The sequence below is a fragment of the Syngnathus floridae genome, chromosome 12 (genome assembly GCF_059516105.1).
Source record: "Syngnathus floridae isolate MCC-2025c chromosome 12, RoL_Sflo_1.0, whole genome shotgun sequence".
Classification (NCBI taxonomy): domain Eukaryota; kingdom Metazoa; phylum Chordata; class Actinopteri; order Syngnathiformes; family Syngnathidae; genus Syngnathus; species Syngnathus floridae.
Genome location: NC_142424.1, coordinates 3,930,864 through 3,952,463, shown reverse-complemented (window position 1 = coordinate 3,952,463; position 21,600 = coordinate 3,930,864). Strand labels below are relative to the sequence as shown.

The window sequence follows — 21,600 nt, the reverse complement described above, 5'->3', positions numbered from 1 at the left end:
GGAAACGAGGTTGTTGCGGTGAAATGACAGATGTGTTCTGCCCCAGTCATGTGACCATGAGGTCATGTGAAAATGATCACTCTCCATTTTCATATTTTTATGTATTATTTGATTACAAATGAAAGGATATGAAAGGATTTTAGACTACAGTTTCCTTTTAAGTTTGCTGAATGGAATTTGTGAGTAGATCTTTATATATGCGATGCAAATTGTGTTTTGTTTTAGTTTCAGTTTGATGGTTCCTTTTTTCATTTCCTCATTCCATCGTCTTGTTTATGACCGCTCTTGATCTTTCATAACAGGAGGTAAACACGATTATGTGTCATCATGACCAGTTGTTGAGAAGAAACTCCCATAAGCACGATGATTAAAAAATATTTTATTACGACAACTGTTTGCAATGACAGTTCCTCACGTGTTTTACATTTTTATGAGGATTATTACCATGATTGAAAATCTTTAGTGAGCACCAGCTGTTCATTCATACATTACGAAGTGTTCTCCGAATTAATCAGCTCCAAGATGATTTGGATTGTCTTCTCACCTTGACAAATGAAGAAAAAAAAAATATTTATATATATATATATTTAAGATATATCTATCTGGCGAGGACAGTGTTTGGGTTTTACCTTCTAAATTCATGCGTGGGTTCTCTAGCTTCCTCTCCAGCAACGAGTCCAGAAGCTTCCTCAAGTGTTTGAAGATCACGCCGATGCGCACGGGAGCCTACAAAGCAAATGTACAAAATAAAATTATAATAACAAAATAGAAAAGGGTTAGGGTTACCAAAAGTTCAGCTAGTGGCTATTTAGCATATATTCTAACTTAAGTTTAAGTCTTGTTTTAACTGGGAAAGAATGAAAATGTGACCTGGAAGTGCATCCATCCATCCAGCGTGATGAGACGTTCCCTGTGCTGAATGTCGATGTCCCCTCCAAAAAGCAGCATGGGGAACGGAGATACGAGAGTGGTGTCCCGCAGGTAGATCTTGGTGTACTTCACCTGAAGCCAAATTAACCACCCTTATTAATATTAAACCATATCGATATAATAATCATCAACGTCAGACCTTCTCTTGGTAGAGCAGCCAGCCGTGCGTCTGCAGGTTGCGATTGACGGACGACGGGTGGACCTGCGCTCGACCCTGCGGCGTCTCCGCCGAGCACGCCACTCGCTCCAGCACGTCCACGGAGGTGACGCACAACACCCGGGCCACGCTGTCGTACAGCCCCGCCGTCAGCGCCGCCGCCAGAAGTGACGCCGGCGGTTTGGACGCCGCGGACGGCCGAGGTGGCCGCGATGAGCAGAAGCCCGCCTGCTCCATCATCTTCATCAGCTCCTGCTTCACGTCCTGCGTCATGTTCCGATATTTAGCTATGCTAGTGAGTTTATCGGACGTTTTTTTTTTACCTCTATCGTGGCAAGAGCGGCTCGGTTGAGGAAGTGTTTCCGGCAAAAGGACATTTCTGCTTTGTATCCTTCATTTTGGGAATTCTTCCAGCTAAACAGTGGAAAGAAAAGAGTCATCACTTCATCAACAAATTATTCCATGATTGTAAAATACCCGAGATATGCGTTGTAGATGGTCATGTGGTCAGAGTTGGCCAATGCGAGCGCAGCTTTGGCCAGGTTGGCTTCCTCCTTCCTGTTCATAGGCGTGGAGAAAGGAGACTTCTCCGTGATGGCCGCCGCGATGGTCGCCTGGAAACGCAACGTTTGTTTTTTTAACCCTCCCGACGTCACCCGTGTCAGAAGTCAAAATGAAGGTCGTACAATGGGCTCCAGGCAGCCCAAGATGGCGCTGTAGATGAGCATCTTGCCAATCTTGACGTTGACCGGTAGGTTAGCCAGATGTTGGCCCAGCGGGGTGAGTAGGTGGCGGCCGGGCTGACAGGCGCCGATCTTCCGCAGCAGGTTGACGGCGTTCATCACGGACTGAGGCTGCGGGGCGTCCAGGGCACCGCTCAGGAACTCTTCCGGGGAGCCGTACTCACATTTCTAATCAAGACAAAAAAAAATCACATCAGTCAGGGACATCATGTGATTTTTTTTTAACCACCATTTTGTTTTACCATAATATGAAGGCAGAGCTCCTCTAGAGGTACTCGAAGTATCTCTGGAATGGAGTATTCCATAAATGAGTCAAATCTGAGGAAAAACACATTTGGAGAGAAAAAAAAATCCATCATAAAGAGAACATTGTATATATATATTTTTTGGCATTTATAACGTAATCTTCTTCATCTTACCTGTACTTGGGGTAGAGTCTGAAGCAGAAGCCATTGCGGACACGTCCTGCTCTGCCCTGCCTCTGGAGGGCGCTGGCTTTGGACACAAACGTCTCCACCAGGGAGCTCATCTGGCTGCTTTCGTGGTACCTAAAACACACATGGAACATCACACACATTGTATTCCAATTACTGGATACTATGCACATTCGTACTGGCACAATCATTTTGGCTTACTTGTTCTCTTTGGTTTTTCCCGTGTCGATGACAAACACAACGTCGGGAATGGTCACGCCTGTCTCTGCAATGTTGGTGGACAACACAATCTAAAAAAGAAAAAATAAGCATGGTTTGTACTGCTCATATTGAAATTAAATGTTATTTACAAGGTCCAGTACCTTCCTGACGCCAGCCGGGGGCAACGTGAAAGCCGCAGCCTGCTCCTTCGATGACAGGGTAGAGTGCAGTGCGACAATCCTGTACCTTTAAGATGCATCCGGCATTTTTAGCGTTAAAAAAAACTGTGGCTTAGAGTTTTCTTCAAACTGCATCACCTGTTTTTGTCCTTAAAGCGCTTGTCAGAGGACAGCAGGTCAAACAACTGCTGGATGTGAGCCAGACCAGGCAGAAAGACCAGAACAGCGCCATCTAGCGCTGTGAATTGTGGAGCTTTATCTGCAAGCAGCCGCAAAAAAATTAATTAAAATTGACATTTGCGTCTTATAAAATAGGTGCCATATTTTTCAAATAATTTAAAATGAATTTTGGTTATTATTTTTAAAATAGGCAAGTTATTCTTTTTATTATATTTTTGCTCAATAATAAAAAATAAGGTTTTTTTTTATACATTTTTGCTCAATGTTAAAAAATAATAGGTCCGTTTTTATTTTGTTTTTTTCCCCTTTGGTGATTGACTCGTTGCCTATTAATAATAAAGGCAGGTTGAGTTTTTGTTTTTTAAAATTAAATTCAACATTTCTTTTTTTTTATCCTCAAAGAATTCAACACTATTATTGAACTAAATTAGGTACCGAGGTAGCTGATGAGCTCCACCAGTAGGTCCATGTTGATCTTGTTGGGGTTCATATACTGCAGCACCTGGCGAGTCCTGCTGCTGAAGTGGTCCAAGTCGGGACCTAAATCCCAGCATGGCGACGAGTCCCTCACGATCACCTCCTGAGGAACGAGATGCACACGTCAGACGCTTCGACTTTGTCAGGAGACAACCTGAGCTAGCGTCACAGCTAACAATGGCAGACCTGGTGTTGTAATGTCTTTCCGCCTTTTTGTGTGACGGCAACACTGACTTCCTCTTCCTCTTCCAGGACCTTCTGGCAGTACTCCGAGTCCTTCTCCAGAACATAGCCTGTCTCCTCTACAATGTCCTCTAAATGGAAGACCTAAAAGCAAAACATGATGCTAACTGACACACAAGATAAAGAAATTGGACCCCGTGATGGACTCTGCTCACCTCCACCGGGAAAGTCCGTCCCGGGATGTTGAGCACGGGGCAGCGGTTGAAGTAGTTTGAGAACTTGTGGCAGTCGGCGGTGGCGCTCATGAGGATCAGCTGCAGGTCTGCCCGCCTGGAGACCACGTCCTTCAGGATGGTGAGCAGGAAGTCGGACTGGACGCTGCGCTCGTGCACCTGCGCAAATTTGCCGTCAATCGTGACAATGGAGAGGATTTGCCGCGGCGTTTGCGTTACCTCGTCCACGATGATGTGGGTCAGATTGCTGAGGTGTCTGTCGTGCTGGAGCTTTCGCAGCAGAACTCCGGTGGTGCAGTATAACAAGCGAGTCCACTCGCCCGACTGGTTCTCCATCCTGATCTGGTAGCCGCATAGCGACGACTGAAGACATGAAAAAAAAGTTTAGGATTTAAGTGTAAAAAGAACCTAACATCCAAGAAGGGAGAGTTAACCTTTGACCCCGGCCCATCCTGGCAACCGAGCTCCTGGCTGACCCTGCAGGCCAGACTCATGGCGGAGATCCGTCGGGGCTGCGTGACGACGATGTTGCAGGGTCGGGCCGCCTCGCCAGCGAGCAGAAGCTCGTCAAGGAGGAACTGCGGGATCTGCGTGCTTTTACCGCTGCCGGTCTCGCCGGCCACTACCACCACACGGTGGCGCTGCAAAGCCTCCAGGACGCGTTGGCGGTGCTGGAAGACGGGAAGCTGCTCTCGGTCCTCCTTGAAGGACACATTGAAAAATTATTTTTTAGCAGGGGTGTGTGGACTTTTATCTGCATGTCTCACCAGGAGTCTCAGAGCCAGAGGGGACGTCCTGAGGTTCATGAGGAGTCCTCTTGCCGTCCTCAGCGCTTCATCCTGCTCGCTCCCCCTTCCCTCATTCTTCCCCTCCACATCTCCTCCCCCTTTCTCCACGATATCAAGGGTGGCAAGGCTCTCCCAGGAGTCCTCCGCTTCCTCATCCGCGTCAGCGCTAAGCCAGGTCGGGCTGTCGGATTGTGACTCGAGCCCGTGGTGGTGCTGCTGTTGCTTGAGGCGGGTCAGGAGTCGGGCGATGAACTGGTCTCGGGGCTTGTTGGCGGCGCTGCGCGTCTCTTCCTTTTGCTGCTGCTCGCCGTCCCGCCACTCCAGCCACACGTCCCGGTAGGTTGGGGGGAGGAGCTGGTGCACCGACTGAAGATATCAAGATAAATTAAATGAAGTCCCAATACTTTGATTTACTTATTTTCAAGCTCTACCTGTCCTTTCACCAGGTTGTAGAGTGCTAAGGTGGCGCCCAAATGCTGAGCCTGCATGCTGTCCTCGGTCAGGATGGTGGGACAAACTTCCAAGACGTCCTCCGTCCTCTGAACGCGTACCCTCAAGTCAATAATAAAAATGTACCGCCATCAACACCGATGAAGATACCAAAAAAATTTAAATCACTTACTTGCACCTCCAGTATCTGCCTGCAGCAACTTTGTGGAAGGCCGGCGGAGGACTCTTGGGAAGATTTTTACGCACCCAGTCGATGAGGAACTGTTTTGGGGACTTGCCTGTCCAACTGCGTGCCGTGTAGTCAAAGTTACGAATGTCCTTTGGTTCGTTCTTCTTCTTTTGTTGCGTGACTGTGAGGGCACATGTGGGAACATGGTGACCAGAGCATTTAAATAAAATAAATAAATAGTTTGATTCACGACATGTCTAGTATTTACATTTGAGGGTTTGTTGTATGTACCTTTGTCTGCCGGCACCTCTTTTTCCGCCTTTTCAAACAATTGGAAACCGATTTCATCTTTGTCCTGGTTGCCAGAAGGCGTCATCTTTTCCTTTTGGGGTGCATCCACCACTTTAATGGCAGGGTTGAATACGGGGTGCGACTCGAGTGGCTTCATTTCTAACACATTTGGGTAAAAATCCAGAAAGTTTATGTAGTAAAATAGTCGTGAGTTGAAAAGTACAGCAAAATATTAGGAACCTTGCTGTATGATGCGAATTCTGTCTTGCGCCATCCGCTGGGCCGCCTTGTCTCCTTTGGTTTTGGCCGCCATTGCCATTTCTTTAGCGTCGTATAGCTGAGCAGTCAAGATCAAATATCTGTCGTTCTGGAATTTAAAAAATAGAAATTTTATTCAAATTTGAATATATTTATTATGGAAAGACTAGCAGTGACCTCCAAGAATAAATATGATTACGATTATCGTTTTTGCATACCGGATCAAACTTTTGGTCCAGTTCCGGGTTGCGTTGCGAGATCTTCTCTCCTTCGCCCTCCTCCTCCTCGTCATCGCTGCTCTGCTCGGCGTACCTTAAGATCCAGTCCTTCATGCGAGCGTCATCATCTTTAATGGATGCCTGGAATACACACAAAAGTTTTGGATGCATGGCATGACACGACTCCTTTTACGATTAACTCCACACCTTGCCGGTCTCTTTGGAAGGGGGCGTTTTGGGTAACTCGGGGCTCGGAGTTTGGGGTCGCACAGGAGGCTGGAACCTAGGCCTGCTTCTCTGGCTCTCCTCCTGCATCTGCTGGCTAAAACCTTCGGGCAGCTCCTCTGCAAATTCAACATGTTACACGGAGCAGGACCTCAAAGCATATATTTGCAATGCTACCATCTCGAAGGTTCAAGCAGAGCCAGTCGAGGGCAGAGTGGAGATCGCCGCCGTAGAGCACGCTGCTCTTCATGGCTTCCTCGATATGCTCCCGCTTGAAGTTGAACTTCTGCAGGGCTGTGTACAGATCCTAAATGTGCAAAAAAAGCAGATTGTTATGGGAAAATTGGTGATTTCTGGTTCGTGCAATAAGGCTCACCAAAAGTTTCTTGTTGGTGAGTCTGCCCGACACTGGCCCTTTGTCGCCATTCTCCTGCCGGAAGTCATTGATCAGCTTTATGATCTTTTTCTCCAAGTCTGCTTGGATGGAAACCTGAAGCGGACACGCATGATTTAGAGGTGCATCAGAACACATCAAATGTGTCAATCCCACTTACTTTTAGGATGGATTTGTCCGTCACACCTCCTGTATCTACTTGGGCAGTGTTGGTCAGACTGTAGGTCTTTGGACCTGCAAATTATGCCAAGTTATTAATATTATATTAATATTATAGTGCAGGTGAGGGACTTGAGTCCCATGACTTGGGAGTATTTTTAATATTTGGCACTTTCCTGAAATTAAATAAGCTTGCATAGATATATGACATATATATAACGGATATTTAATATTACCTTTAGGTTTGTTTTCTTTAGCTGCTTTGCTCAGCTTGCTGCTCCCCGGTTGCTTCTTCGGCTCGTCCGTAGCACCGTTCCCGACTGTGGGAACGCTAGCCCGGCCTGATGCCGCCGGGGTACCCGCGGTGACAGCAACCACTGGCGGGGTTGATTTCTTCTTCTTACCACCCATTCGGCCACCCGCGGTCAAAAATGACCCTTAATCGTGCCTTAAAATATATTAACCACACCACACTCGCATTCAGGTCGCGAACGTTGTGTAACCTTTTTAGAGCCACACGGCTACCGTAGATGACGTAGATGTTAGCGTTGCATTGTGGGAAAGGCGCCTTACAACCATCATGGCGGACACTTTTGGAGATTTATTCAGCGTATTTGACGACGAACAAAAGCCAACTACGAGCAAGAACTTGCCGGCCTCGGTCGCTCTCGACACAGTGTAAAATATCAACTTTGAACTTTTATATTTTATTCATGTCCTGCTTTTGTTTTCGCTCATTTTTCAAAGACGAGAAGCACTCGTGTCTTGGGAAGCTAGCTTCACGTGTGTTCTAAAGCCCCCATAATGGCTTGCTAGCTCATGTTTAAGACGTTATAAATTATGTATATATAAATTAACATTTCATTGCTATGTTGACGAAATTGTCTCTTGTTCAGGAATGCAGCAGGGTTAAACAATGACACAGATGCTCGCTCGACTGGCAAGACCAAGAGGGACTCGCCGGATAGTGATGGAGGAGAGGAGCTGGGCATCGGGAAGAAAGCTCGCCTCGACACGGTCGCTGCCAATGACTTAAAGTGAGCATATATTCATTTATAATGTTTAATTGGCAACGACTCGCCAGTCTGCTAATGTTGCAGGACGTCAAAGTGTGAAATGAAATCCAAAATGGCGACACTCTTTAGGTTGACTATAATATATTTGACTTCAGTCTTGCAGAATTTATGCCCCAAGTCAAAGTGGAGCCAGTGGAGACAGTGGAGGGCTGCTCACATGAGGCAAGTAATGCAATTCTAATGGATTTATTGCCTTAAGATATTTTAAGTTATTAACAATGATTACTTTCTTTACCTCTACAGGTTGCTCTGCCTGCCAGTGATGAATATAAACCTCTCAGACCTCGAGTTGGAAATGCTGCAAAGGTTTGTTTAAAAACAAATTTTCCCTTAGGAGAAAAATGGAAACCAGCCAGTAACTGTTTCTTGTCTTAATAGGAGTACCCATTCATCCTGGATCCCTTCCAGCAGGAGGCCATTTTGTGCCTCGACAACAACCAGTCGGTGCTCGTCTCTGCGCACACCTCGGCCGGCAAGACTGTCTGCGCCGAGTGAGGACCTCAATTTACTAAACTCATTGATTTTCTGTGGCGTAGTCTTTTTCAACCATCCTTCTCCTCGTAGGTATGCCATTGCACTGGCCCTCCGCGAGAAGCAGCGTGTCATCTTCACCAGCCCCATCAAAGCACTGTCCAATCAGAAGTATCGGGAGATGTACGAGGAGTTTCAAGACGTGGGCTTGATGACAGGCGACGTCACCATCAACCCCACCGCCTCTTGCCTCGTCATGACGACAGAGGTGCGTCACCCTCGTGACCTATGTGATGCATGTCAAAATGACCCCCCCCTTTCCTTTTGCCATGGCAGATTCTGAGGAGCATGCTGTACCGTGGCTCAGAGATCATGAGGGAAGTGGCGTGGGTGGTCTTTGATGAGATCCACTACATGAGAGATGCCGGTGTGTGAAAGGAAAATTGATTAGGTGTGATCTGCAAACTTTGCTTTGACACCTGCCCATATTCTATTAGAGCGTGGTGTGGTTTGGGAGGAAACCATCATTCTGCTTCCCGACAACGTGCATTACGTCTTCCTGTCGGCCACCATCCCCAACGCTAGGCAATTTGCTGAGTGGATATGTCACCTTCATAAGCAGGCACTAACCAGATTTTTAATTATACATCCAGTATAGAGTTCAGAGATGTTCTGTCAACTTACAAGACGTGTCGCTACCTTTCTTGCAGCCGTGCCATGTGGTGTACACAGACTTCCGACCGACACCGCTGCAGCACTACGTTTTCCCAGCAGGGGGCGACGGACTCCACCTTGTGGTGGATGAGAACGTAAGGGAGCACTCGTGTTACTTTTACGTAACTTTTCCTTGAAGGCTCAGTCATAATTACATATTATTTTCATGTATTTCGTTGTACTCAATCATATTTCTGTTGCGTCAGGGAGACTTCAGGGAAGATAACTTCAATACGGCCATGCAGGTTTTGAGAGACGCGGGGGATTCTGGGAGTGCTAATGCGGGTGGCAAGTGGGACTCCAAAGGACGCAAAGGGGGAACAAAAGGTGACGAAAGCGCCAAAGATGCCAAAATTTGAATCCGGTCGAAACAAATTTGGGCGTCCTCAGGTCCGTCCAGCGTGTTCAAGATCGTGAAGATGATCATGGAGAGGAACTTCCAGCCTGTCATCATTTTCAGCTTCAGCAAGAAGGAATGCGAGGCATATGCTTTGCAGGTGGCCAAGCTGGATTTCAACAAGGGTATGCTCCTCTGGGTTCCACTAAAATAACATAATTACGCATTATCCGATCTGATGATGAAATCATACTGTGTTTGAACATCTCACGGGGGGGGGAAACAAGCACTCGTAAAAGTCCTCACGTGGGAAAATATTTCCCGGCCGAATCCCTAGACCCTCATTGACCACACTGCCAAAGAATCAATACAATACACCAAAGGATGCTTTTTCTGTTTTATGATGTTGTGAGAACAAACAAGATTTGCCATGGGGGAAAAAAAACGATTACGCAAGAGGCCTCGCCTCGCATGATTTTATTTTACTGCCAAATTATCTGGCCAAGCTGACTCAACATCTGAGAGTACAGTACTTAAAATAATTTCACTTTGTAAAGCTAGTTTGTTTCAAAGGCACCGCTATATTATTTTGCTTTCCTTTATTAATTGTAGAAGAGGAGAAGCGTCTAGTGGAGGAAGTCTTCAACAACGCGGTGGACTGCCTGTCAGATGAGGACAAGAGGCTCCCTCAGGTGAGACTCCTTAAAATGGCGGCATCGTATCCACGCGATTTTTCTCACAAAACGGTGGCGGTCAGGTGGAGCACGTGCTGCCGCTGTTGAAGAGAGGAATCGGCATCCATCACGGCGGTCTTCTGCCCATCCTCAAGGAGACCATCGAAATCCTCTTCTCGGAAGGCCTGATCAAGGTAACGACATCAGTTATGATGCGGATGATCGGAACGGGATTGTTTTCACCGTACTTTTGTCTCGCCATTCCAGGCACTGTTTGCCACCGAGACATTCGCCATGGGTATCAACATGCCGGCGCGCACTGTGCTCTTCACCAGCGCCCGCAAGTTTGATGGCAAGAATCACCGCTTTGTAAGAACACACACACATCCTGTAAATGTACTTTTCAGGGTCCACTGTAATTCCAAAAGTATGTATATTTTAAAAAAGAAATCTACATTTAATCTTTAAAAATGGTTTTATTTATCAACTAGTTAATTATAATTACAAAACAAGTTAAACAGAAATCAAACTGATTTAAAAATAAATCTGGACAATTGGTCCACTGCTGCAGAAGAACCATAATAAGCAAGCGAAGTGAACATGAGATGTGATCCACTCATCTTAACCCATAAACACAGCAGCCTCTTTAAAAAGACTTTATAAGGCCGTGAATGTCTTCTGCACCACTCAGTGCGTACAGAGCCACGTGTTGTTTATCAAAACACACACTCGCGCGCACACACACTCCAAGTCAATGTGACACAGACACACGCAAGCAAGAAGGGAAAGGAATCAAGATGAGATCTGCCTTCCAAGAAGCTCATCTGGAACATCTGGTGCTGCGAAACGCTGCCAAAGCTCCACGCAGGCACTCGCCTTAAAACACACACACATGGTTTTCCATCATGAGCGACCCGTCACATGCCTGACAGAACAAATCACGGCAACACGAGGACATTCTTGACCGCCATGCAATTATTATTCTATTTTTTTCATGCGAGCCGCTCCACTGCAATATTTTCAAGCATGTCGTTCATGTTATTGCGCAATATCAACAAACCAACCTCTCCTCACATTTTTGTGTGGGTTGCCTGCGTCTCTGTTGTCTGCAGATCACCTCAGGCGAATACATCCAGATGTCAGGGCGTGCTGGCAGGAGAGGAATGGATGACAGAGGCATCGTTATTTTCATGGCGGATGAGAAAATGAGTCCGTCTGTGGGCAAACAGCTCCTCAAGGTAAAAAAAAAAGTTCGTTCAAATCGTTACCAAACATTGAGCAATAGTTGACAGAACTGGTGATGTCACACAGGGCTCGGCCGACCCACTGAACAGCGCCTTCCACCTGACGTACAACATGGTGCTCAACCTGCTGCGTGTGGAGGAGATCAACCCCGAGTACATGCTGGAGAAATCCTTCTACCAGTTCCAGCACTACCGAGCGCTCCCCGGCGTCGTCGAGAGTAAGCCCGCCTTCCGTTAAAATGCAGAAAGACTCTTTTCAAAACGACCGCCGTCCCCCCCCCCCCCCCCCCCCCCCCCCCCCCCCCCCACGCAGGAATTAAGAAGCTGGAGACGGAGTACCACACCATCAGGATCCCCAACGAGGACAGCGTGGTGACCTACTTCAAGATCCGCCAGCAACTGGCCAAACTGGGGAATGAAATCCTGGAGTTCATCCACAAGCCCAAATACTGCTTGCCCTTCCTGCAACCCGGGCGCCTCGTCAAGGTGTCAAATGATCTTGCTTGCTCAATTTCGAACTCTCTCTTACCCTCTCCATCGCTCTCTCACAGGTGAAAAATGAAGACGCAGACTTCGGCTGGGGCGTGGTGGTCAACTTCTCCAAGAAGGCAAACGTGAAGGTGAGGCCTCGATTTTCTCGTGGCGTTCCCCAAGAAAGCCGCTCACGCGTCTTCCCTGGGCCACGCAGATGAGCACAGACGCCGAGCCGCTCTTTGTGGCCGAGGTGTTGCTGCACTGCAGCAAGGATAGCGTCAAGGAGGCGGCCACGGAAGCGGCCAAACCCGCCGAGCCGGGTACGACCGGAGAGATGCAGGTATCAAATGTGGATTTTTACATATTCAGAATAGTTTTATTTGTGAATTTGACTGATTTATAGGGATTTAGTTCCTAAAAAGAAGCATGGATACTTGAGCGGTTAGCACTTTTGCATTACGGTTCCTCTTCCAAAATGGTTCCACGTCAGAATTTTGCTCTGTTCCTGGACCGATTTGCTGTTGCCGTGACCGTGTTGACCTTCATGGTTTGCTGGCAGCCGTGAAATCCATTACGCACCGCATAACCTCGTTAGCACCAACGTCGAATTGATTTAAAATGGAATTAATCATGGCCAAATGGATTGCAGGTGGTCCCCGTGATGCTTCACTTGCTGACGGCCATCAGCTCTGTGCGTCTTTACATCCCCAAAGACTTGAGACCTTTGGACAACCGCCAGCTCTTGCTCAAGTCCATCCAGGTATCAGTACACCCGATCAGAATTTATAACTCGGTGACATAAATCTGATCATGCCCGCATTTTTTTTTTTACATTTGAAACGCAGGAAGTGCAAAAGCGCTTCCCAGACGGCATCCCCCTCCTGGACCCCGTGGACGACATGGGCATCAAGGACGCCGGGCTGAAGAAGGTGGTCCAGAAAGTGGAGGCCTTCGAGCACCGAATGTACTCGCACCCGCTGCACAGCGACCCCAACCTGGAGGCCGTCTACTCGCTCTGTGAAAAGAAAGCTCTGGTGAAGCAATTTTTTCCAAAAATGTTTTTCTTCACCACATATCATAAAAAATATCCCCAGGTTATGAACACTGACATTTTCCTCCTTCCCAATGTAAAAGCAATTTTAAAAAAATGAACTTCGTGAGTTGCTTGAAGAGTAACGAAGCATTTGTTTGGTTCAGATCGCGGGTGACGTTCGCACAGCCAAGCGCGAACTGAAGAAGGCTCGCACCGTGCTCCAGATGGACAAGCTCAAGTGCCGGAAGCGAGTGCTACGACGCCTCGGCTTCGCCAGCCCTTCCGACGTCATCGAGGTGAAGGGTCGAGTGGCCTGCGAGATCAGCAGGTTAGAACCCGGCCGCCATTTTCAAATAACGCTTGAAATCGAGTCAATTTTCTGATGTTTGTGTAATTTTCATTTTTCATCCCAAATTATTTTTGATGTCCAGCGCTGACGAGCTTCTGCTGACAGAGATGGTGTTCAACGGCCTCTTCAACGACCTGACGGCGGAACAAGCCACCGCGCTGCTCTCCTGCTTCGTCTTCCAGGAAAATGTACACAAATCCTTCTTTTCTAAATAGTGACCACATGAATTAATTTATCATGGCATCAATTAGAGTTACCCAAAGTGAAATGTTGCTAATCCTTTTTAATTTGGTGTTGCAGGCCAGCGAGATGCCAAAACTGACTGAGCAACTGGCAGCCCCCCTCAGACAAATGCAGGTACGAGATCCCACCGCGGATCGAGCCCGCCGCCGAGGTGACGAGTCGCTCACTTGACACTTTTTCTGGCGGCGCAACTCAGGAGTGCGCCAAGCGCATCGCTAAGGTGTCGGCCGACGCCAAGCTGGATGTGGACGAGGACGCCTACCTAAGCTCGTTCAAGCCTCACCTCATGGACGTGGTCTTTGCGTGGGCCAACGGCGCCACCTTTGCACAGATCTGCAAGATGACCGACGTTTTCGAAGGCAACGCCGCGCTCACGCTCCCTGGAAGGCTTGGCTCCATTGGGCTAAAATACTGACATGTGCTTTTTCTTGCGTGTTGCTGTTTTTGTGTGTGTTGGTTTTGTGTTCTGTTGCTGTGTGTGTCCTGTTTAGGAAGCATCATCCGCTGCATGCGGCGTCTGGAAGAAGTGCTACGGCAAATGTGCTCGGCCGCCAAAGCCATCGGCAACACGGAGCTTGAGAATAAATTTGCAGAAGGTAAAGTAGGCAAAAGTATTGGGACAGGCGGACGAGGCTATCCAATGACTTTACATAATTGAGTTTTGTATATGTATATATATTTTTTCCCCCCCACATACACATGAAATTTCCAAGAGGCAGTTGACTCATTTAATAGATGAACATTGATTTAAAATCACGATTATTTAATCATTTGAATACTTCTACCACACAATGTGATTCATTTTGCTGGAGGTTATCAGATATTATTTGATTACATAAGTAAATTTTTATTGGCAGTTGCGCAAGCAGTGAGTTCATGATGACATAAAGGTAATAAAAGTTAATCAGATTTTGTTTGTCTCCTTGCAGGAATCACAAAGATTAAGAGGGACATTGTGTTTGCTGCCAGTCTCTATTTGTAATCGCAACTCTTCGGCGGCTTCATGGCATCCATTTGACCTCCTGGTAACCCCTAATCCAATACCATTGATTTCAAATGAATGATAATAAGATGACACATCATATTTCATTTTCCAATACACAATATGGCTTTATTTGTCCTGCTTTTGTTTTAAACACATGTACATATTTGACGTTTTTTTTTTTTTTTTTAAATAAATGTCTGTGTGGTTGACATACAGATGACACAAGCGTACTTAAGTGGGTTTAGTTTTTGTTTTTTCCTCTCCAGGGCTTAAGTTGTCTACTTTTGTCAGCGTTGTTTACGAGATGCAGCAGCAGCGGCGGCAGCATTAGTTTATCAGTCACATGGAGGCATCACAGGAAAAAAATGCCACATTCGCAGTAGTTGTTTATAACCTCAACATGAACCTCAGTGGGAGATTTAAGCAGATTGCCTCCCGGTAAAGAAATGCACAATGCAAGCTTACATTCACAGGTTAAACACAGTAGTGGTCTCCACCCCCCCCCACTGCCTTTTATGCCCTCCTTTCACCGGTGGGTGCATGCAGTACAATCTTCCCACCGGTATTTTATCAGTAGATAAAATGGCATCCTTCCTCGGCAGGCTTCGCTCGAAGCATATTTAAAAGACAACATTGGAATAAAATTAAATAAGAAGGCTTGAGGTGCGTCGACTCGACATGCAGGCGATTGAAGTTTCAGTTTGGGCTTTCGAAGTGGTTTCCGTTAGTGGGGGTCTCCTGGAGGCTGGTGTGGGGGATGTCGACCTCCTTGCGGGCCTCCCGGGGCTGCTTGAAAAAGTCGGACACGAAAAACACCTGCAGGGATGCAAAAATTTAGGCTTTGTTTACACAAATTTGCTTGAGAGTGATGAGAAGCTCACCACTAGGATTGCCATGAGCGCCCCCTGTAGGAGGCCGGTGAGAACGTCGCTCCAGTGATGCTTATAGTCGGACACACGTGACAACCCCGTGTACACGGAGGCGGCAATCAGGAAAAACTGGATCGTGGGCCTCAACAGGCGAGCCCACTCTGCACGCATACGGGCCTGCAGGTATAGCTGACATGACGCACCGGAAAAAAAAAAAAAAAATCAGTTACGATAGTTAAATAAGGAAGTTGGAGTATAACGTATGTTTTCTCATGTTTCCTATCATCACCACACAAGCTCATCAAGTAGTTCCTCTTTTCAGTAGACTTCCTTTTTTGTGAATACTTACCGCTAGAAACAGCATGCAGTACATAGAGAAGGAAGAGTGGCCGGAATAGAAAGACAACCTGTGATGGAGAGATAAACATTGACATTAAAATGGGCAATCCGTTATTGAGTACGACCTGAATGACATTCAAACATTGCCTATACAAACAGCAGCGGGCTTAAATCTCCATAATCTTCTTAATATTTAACTATTTATAAAACATTGTACAGTTTACGAACCCCCCCCCCCCCCCCCCCCCCCTTGGGGGAGTTCGAAAGGAGCCACAGGAGGAGTCGCGTTGCAGTAAGACGATCCCTAGCCCTGCTTTCAGGCTTAGCGCCGTTTTACAATCAGCTGATGCTTTGACGCATTAAACCTATTATTCAGTGTGCATACTGCAGGTTGAGAGGGTGGGGAGGAAGCTCGGCTCCTGCAAGCACAAACAGTCAGCCGGCCACACCCTGGAAATGTGGAAAAGGTCCAGGAAGGGATGCTTTGTATTGACGCGTACCCCCCCCCTCCTTTTTCACTATAGCTGCGGTCGATATTAAAGAGAAGGGAGGCAACGTGGAATTGCTTTGGAAATAGGAACTGCATATCCTCTTGCCAGGGAGCGCTTCCTGCTGCTCATTGCTGATAAAACACACGCACACACAAATGCGAAGGTCACATTTAACTGAATCTATTTAAGTTACCGTCGGACGAATACATCAACCAAAGTGCTACCGTGCCCAACAAAGTCTGTTGTACTTCATGTCAATTGCGAGAGTCAATTGTTATTGTACTTATTTTAGACACTTGCACAGTTTTTGTGAAAAGAATAGTTCTAAATTTTGGCATTGAATTAAACAGTGGCCTACATTCAAAGTTTAGAACAAAGCAGTGATTCATTTTTTTTATTGTCTGCAGATTTTTTTTTAAAATAATAATTTTAGGGTATGCGAATAAGTTAATTTTTTTTTGGTTGGAAAAAATGATTAATAAAAAATTATAAAAAATAAATAAGTTAATTGAATTTTAAGCATTCAATATTTTTCTAATACTGTGATTTATTTATACTTAATACAGCTACTGATTTAATTGTAAAATGCTCACCTGCCCTCATTGACCATGGTGGGATTTCCGGTGCAGGCAAAATTCTCCACGTAGACGCCCGCAGAACAATTCCAGTTGGGCTTGCACACGTCCAGGAAGTGCGGCCGGAGACGGCCGATGGAATACTTGGCGATGTCGGTGAGCGACTGGCTCATGGCGGCGCCGAACAGGAAGGTGCCCACCGCCTTGTAGACGCGTGCCACGTAACTGCCGTACGACGATTTGGACTGCAGACGCTTGAGGTACACGCAAAGGCACTCGCCGAATATCATCTGTCAATACAGAGCAAAAAGGCACATTTAAAACCATGTCATTGATTATGTTCAACCTTTTAAATTTAATCATTATGATCATGGGGAATTGTTGACATTAAGGAAATTCTAATAACGTATTTCTGGATCAAAATTTGTGCTGTATTTATGGTTTAAATCATTGATAGAGGCAATTATAGTATATTCTAATAATTGGAATTTGAAGGGTTACATTTTTGGGGAAATGGAGGGTAGAAAACTAAAACTACTTATCTAAAACAATTTATGAATAAGTTAAAGGGTAAAAAAAAAAGTCTGAGGGTTAACTAACTGAGAGGATGTCCACTTAAAGTTGGAAGCTGTGCTTCTTTGTAGTTGTACATTTTTTATTTTAAATCAAAATGTACTTTTTAATCTTCAATTTCAAACCATTTTATCCACCATTTTTTATTTTCGTTTGCTGCTTCAACTTCCAAAACAGCCCATTTAGTAAGCGGTTAACTCGTTTAGCCTGATTTGACCGAGACAGGTTGCTACTGATTAGAAAAATCCAATAAATCGATTTGTATCCACTTAACTTAATTATATCCTTATTGATAATGAAGTTGAATGGATTCCAGACGAAAATAATTTGACAAATACCATTCTAACTCAAAAGGCCTCGTAAAATAAATGTCAGTATTTGCTTAGTAATATTAGTTTGACTTAATTTGGGTGTTAGTTCTTAAAAAGATTAGCCGTTTGTAAACATGCTGTTAGCAGGGAAAAAGTTAGTTCACAGCTTTAGGACAGGGATTCTCAAACTTTTCGGAACTAAGGACGCCTCAAAAAAAAGGCTTTTGCTAATTTTTATAATATTGATGTACTGGCCACCATAGGTAGTATGCTTTTTTTTTTTTAAATAGTCTAATTATGCAGACCCCAGTTTGAGAACCTCTGCTTAAGATGTAACTAAAGAAACAGCAAATCAAGATTAGCCAAAAAAATAAAATAAAAAATAGCGGGGATGCACTTACAGTGAGTATTGTGAGAGGAATCATGACACCTCCTAACAATTGATAGGAAATGGTGTCCTCTTTAAGCGGGTACTTGATTGACTCATCGTTACAGAAAAAGCCTCGGCGGAACGGTTTGTGTTGCGAGGTGAGTATTGCAAACGGGAGTCCAACTAGCAGAGAAGCAATGAGAGAGACAGAGAAAAACAAATGACAGGTTATTAGATTAGCGCTACCCATAATGCAACACTGTAGTTGCGTCTTCCAGGAGACGAGAGAGGCCGCCGCAGCATCCTGGCCGAATGCCTTGAGAAGTTGCTGATGTTAGTCGTTGGTATTAAGAGAAGGAAGTCGTTAGATGGTGTGCACACTTCCTCCAACTCCATTCATGTCCGACAAACCAAAAGATTTTTTTTTAGAAAGTGTGACGGATCACATGGACTTCCCGTGAGATGAAAAAAGACATATGGAACACTGTCAGGAAGCTCCCGCGGCCATTCCAAAAAGAACATTCCGGATATTCCATGGGATGATTAAGAGCAGTGACTCATGTGAAGAAAAAGATTCCTGACAATCCAACTCAAGCTGTAGCCAGAAAAAAAACACACAGGGTTTTTTAAGGTGTTTTCGAGGTGGCGTTTATTGACAAACACGTCCTCGAGATGTGTCCTGTTGCTACCAATTCGGAAGCAGGCATACTAGATAGACAGAAGACGATACATTGCGAAAATTCTGAGTTTTTGTGGGCCGAGCTTGGCGGTAACGGTTGGTGATTCGCCAGGAAATGCGAGTATTACAAATATTAACATCCAGCAGGCACCAGTGTGTCTGGTCAAAATAAAGTCTGGCCAGCATGTGAAGACTCAGCTATTTGGCCATTTTAGTTTTAAAGTGCTGTCTTGTTGTACAAATTGTGTTGTTAGTCCAGCTTGAGCTATTATTTAAATTGACGATAGTACATTTCTGTGACTTTGAATGTGTGTGGCTTTAAAAGGCGGAGACTTGTCGAGTGAGTGATGTGGGGGTCACCGAATAAGTGTAGGTTAGCGGCTAACCGTTAGCCAGTTGTCATACTTTGGACATTGCTCGCCATTTTGGTTTGAAAGTGCTGTTTTGTTAATAAAAACAGTATTAGCAAATGTAAACATATAAAAATAGCAAATATTAGCACACGACACACGTGTTCACTATTAAAGTATGCTAAGCAATGAAAATTACAGGTGGTCGGCCATATTGGTTTGTAATTTTCAGACCTTTTTTAAGTTATTAAGTGGACATCCTCGTTATCTAGGGTCAGTAAGATTTGGTTTGGATCTGGATAGCGTCAAAACCGGAATGAGCGAAAAGCCGCATGCACTTGTTAGGTTCGCGGCGTCCCTGCTCGATGCGGCCTGCTACTTACGCAGCTAATGGGCAGCGAGAAGCCCACCGTGTAGAGCACGGTGGAGGTGACGGTGCTGTGGTGGAAAGGGTACTTGATGCTGTCGTCGCTACAGAAAAAGCCCCTCTGGTAGGGACGGATCTTACCCAGGTTGAAGGCCGCCAGGGGCAGGCCTCCTGTGGAGGACAACATGGTCAAACGGAAGGAAAATGAGTAAAAAAAAAAAAAAAAGTGTAATGTGTAACAACCATTAGCTTTGTTGTTATCACTCGGAATAAACTCAATAAAAAAAAAAGTCATAACACTGCAAGAATAAAATTTCATAAACAATGACAAATTAAACTCACCAATTAAACCACCACTGGATTACCGGTTAATTATGGTCAACGTGTTTGTCAAAGGGGCTAAGTGTTCAAATTCAAACACTGTGTCAGCGTTTATTACACACGGGGAAAAGATTAATTGTATTTCTAGACCAAATCAACCTTTATAATATGTGACATAATAAGAAAGATAAGCTTGTCAACTCAGCCCTCCCGCTTGATAAAAGACCTGCAAGAAAGCTTCTTATGCAAGCAGGTCCAAAGTCCCAGTGGAAACGCTGCACTGATTTTTCGCCATCTTTGGCTGGCCTCAATTCAACTTAACTGAGGAACGCATTCTCCGCCGAATAAAAGAAGCGCATGACACATTGGGAGACAGTCGTTTCAGCTGTTGGCGTTTTGACTGGATGTGGCAGCTGAAATGCCAGGGAAGCTAAGAGGGACGCAGAAGCAGGGTGTGTGTGTGAGTGTGTGTAGCAGATGTTTGGTAGAGTTTGCGACATGAGTCAGTCACAATAAAAGGCTTTTATGAAATCCATTACATAGATAGTATGAGTCACCATTTGGATTAATCAATTAATCAATCAATCAATCATTGAAAGCCAGCAAACCCCCATTAATCACGTCACATACGTACTGTATATATATAAAATAAAATAAAAATCACTGATTCATTCTAGTTTAGCCAAGGGACAGGCTGCATGACAACAATCAATTCTGGGGAGGTGGTGCTCAATTTCAAAGAACTATATTTTCATTAAAAAAAATATTTATTATTAATTGCCCCATGAATAAAACTGAATTGTACAATGACAGGAAGGAAAAAAGTGAAAATATTACCAAAATAAATATGATTTTGGCTGCAAAAATGTTGGAATATTTTGTGGAAAAAAGTATTAATATTCCTGCAACAAATTATGTTGTCGTGCAAAATATTAAAGAAGTTATAAAAAAGTATCAGTAATGATTTTGATGGAAACAAAACTGCAGTATTATCAGAATAAGAAAATTTGAATTAAATTATATCACAAAAAATATTAAAGAAAAAAAATATTACAACGATATTTGTAATATCACAAGATTAAAGTTGAAAATTGTAATATTACAGGAATAAGGTGAGCATTGCATTGTCTTAACATTATTCTTTTTTTTCCCTCTCTAAATAATGTCACTTTATTTATGTAAATTTAAAACAACATTGTTCTCGACCCCCAAACGCCCGTTGGAGTGACTTTGCAGTCGAGACGTTTGCATACAATGCAAACCGGCCATACCACGATTTTTGAATCGTCCCATCCGATTATATCGAGACACAAATGCACTTAATTGGACCCAGAGAAGCATATACATACCTAAAACAAGGCAGACGAGGTCGAGAAGGACGAAGGGGATTCCTCTTGTCTCGAACATGTTGACTCCTGCCCGTGGTTCTCTCGCTCTCTCTTCAGTTCGTGTTGCGAGTCGCCCACAGCAAGTAATAAAAGTGGGATGGATGCTCCTCCTCGTCCGCCGAGTAAATTAATTAAGGATGGATTGTGTATTTTAGTTACAAAAACAAACAGATGACCAGCTAACACCTCCAAGGGGTTAACAACAACAAGCTCGGTACACAAAGTGAATTACTACTACTACGATGACGATGATATTCCACCTCACACGCCCGCTTTCCTCTCATCATGACCGCAAAGCAAGGCGTGGACTTCTTCGGAAACGGAACAAGCTAATTTCCAAACGTAACATCGAGGAGCGAGGTGGACACCTGCCCAGGGGTGACTGTCTCGCTTTGGGGTGACTGATGGGTGGAGTCGGTAGTCGGGTCTGAGCTCCAGGGGCGGACTCCACACAAGGTTGCGTTCATGGACGTGGGACGTCAGATGACTGAGTGAAATAATAGTCACGGCTCGGCCCGTTTAATTTAAATCAAATAGATAAAATTCTTTTTTGTGTAGTTTTGCTCTTACGATGATTTAATAGGCGTTTTAAGTCTACAACTGGAACGGATGTCTGAATATTAATACAATTTCAAATGGTGAAATTATGTAGTTTCATCGTCTTTGAACACGACAGAAATTGAGGTCACTCCCCCCTA

General features: G+C 45.0%; 3 protein-coding genes and 1 long non-coding RNA gene across 5 annotated transcripts; 1 reads left to right on the top strand and 3 right to left on the bottom strand.

Annotated features, from left to right (window-relative positions):
• Positions 1 to 359: 359 nt before the first annotated feature.
• On the bottom strand, positions 360 to 7,208 carry dhx29 (DEAH (Asp-Glu-Ala-His) box polypeptide 29). The gene is made up of 28 exons (XM_088391630.1): positions 6,906 to 7,208; positions 6,671 to 6,744; positions 6,493 to 6,606; positions 6,294 to 6,423; positions 6,099 to 6,235; positions 5,892 to 6,032; positions 5,656 to 5,782; positions 5,416 to 5,574; positions 5,128 to 5,305; positions 4,937 to 5,057; positions 4,485 to 4,871; positions 4,152 to 4,418; positions 3,937 to 4,080; positions 3,700 to 3,876; positions 3,488 to 3,628; positions 3,260 to 3,404; positions 2,783 to 2,903; positions 2,627 to 2,711; positions 2,466 to 2,554; positions 2,250 to 2,378; positions 2,073 to 2,148; positions 1,774 to 1,998; positions 1,565 to 1,701; positions 1,411 to 1,501; positions 1,070 to 1,351; positions 871 to 1,002; positions 630 to 726; positions 360 to 544 (listed from the first exon to the last, which is right to left on the bottom strand). Exons 1-28 carry the CDS (start codon positions 7,078 to 7,080, stop codon positions 489 to 491), a joined length of 4,137 nt encoding a protein of 1,378 aa, XP_088247756.1. The 5' UTR covers positions 7,081 to 7,208; the 3' UTR covers positions 360 to 488.
• On the top strand, positions 7,198 to 14,499 carry mtrex (Mtr4 exosome RNA helicase). The gene is made up of 27 exons (XM_088391631.1): positions 7,198 to 7,347; positions 7,566 to 7,706; positions 7,841 to 7,907; positions 7,989 to 8,051; positions 8,124 to 8,236; positions 8,310 to 8,484; positions 8,553 to 8,643; positions 8,714 to 8,838; positions 8,927 to 9,025; positions 9,137 to 9,257; positions 9,321 to 9,452; positions 9,880 to 9,959; positions 10,025 to 10,135; positions 10,209 to 10,310; positions 11,054 to 11,179; positions 11,253 to 11,403; positions 11,499 to 11,671; positions 11,737 to 11,805; positions 11,874 to 11,999; positions 12,309 to 12,419; positions 12,505 to 12,693; positions 12,857 to 13,020; positions 13,124 to 13,229; positions 13,342 to 13,398; positions 13,481 to 13,643; positions 13,776 to 13,880; positions 14,214 to 14,499. Exons 1-27 carry the CDS (start codon positions 7,250 to 7,252, stop codon positions 14,264 to 14,266), a joined length of 3,111 nt encoding a protein of 1,036 aa, XP_088247757.1. The 5' UTR covers positions 7,198 to 7,249; the 3' UTR covers positions 14,267 to 14,499.
• On the bottom strand, positions 10,398 to 11,440 carry LOC148389572 (uncharacterized). Its single transcript, XR_015861631.1, has 2 exons — positions 11,016 to 11,440; positions 10,398 to 10,817 (listed from the first exon to the last, which is right to left on the bottom strand). It is a non-coding gene; the product is annotated as an uncharacterized LOC148389572 (long non-coding RNA).
• Positions 14,369 to 21,327, bottom strand: plpp1a (phospholipid phosphatase 1a). 2 transcript variants are annotated; one of them, XM_088391633.1, is made up of 6 exons: positions 20,864 to 21,327; positions 17,829 to 17,980; positions 16,562 to 16,833; positions 15,488 to 15,545; positions 15,151 to 15,327; positions 14,369 to 15,085 (listed from the first exon to the last, which is right to left on the bottom strand). In XM_088391633.1, exons 1-6 carry the CDS (start codon positions 20,919 to 20,921, stop codon positions 14,966 to 14,968), a joined length of 837 nt encoding a protein of 278 aa, XP_088247759.1. In that variant the 5' UTR covers positions 20,922 to 21,327; the 3' UTR covers positions 14,369 to 14,965. The 2 variants fall into 2 exon arrangements, with proteins under 2 accessions (XP_088247759.1, XP_088247758.1); XM_088391632.1 differs by lacking the exon at positions 17,829 to 17,980 and adding an exon at positions 19,210 to 19,364 and having other exon boundaries at positions 20,864 to 21,325.
• Positions 21,328 to 21,600: the final 273 nt, after the last annotated feature.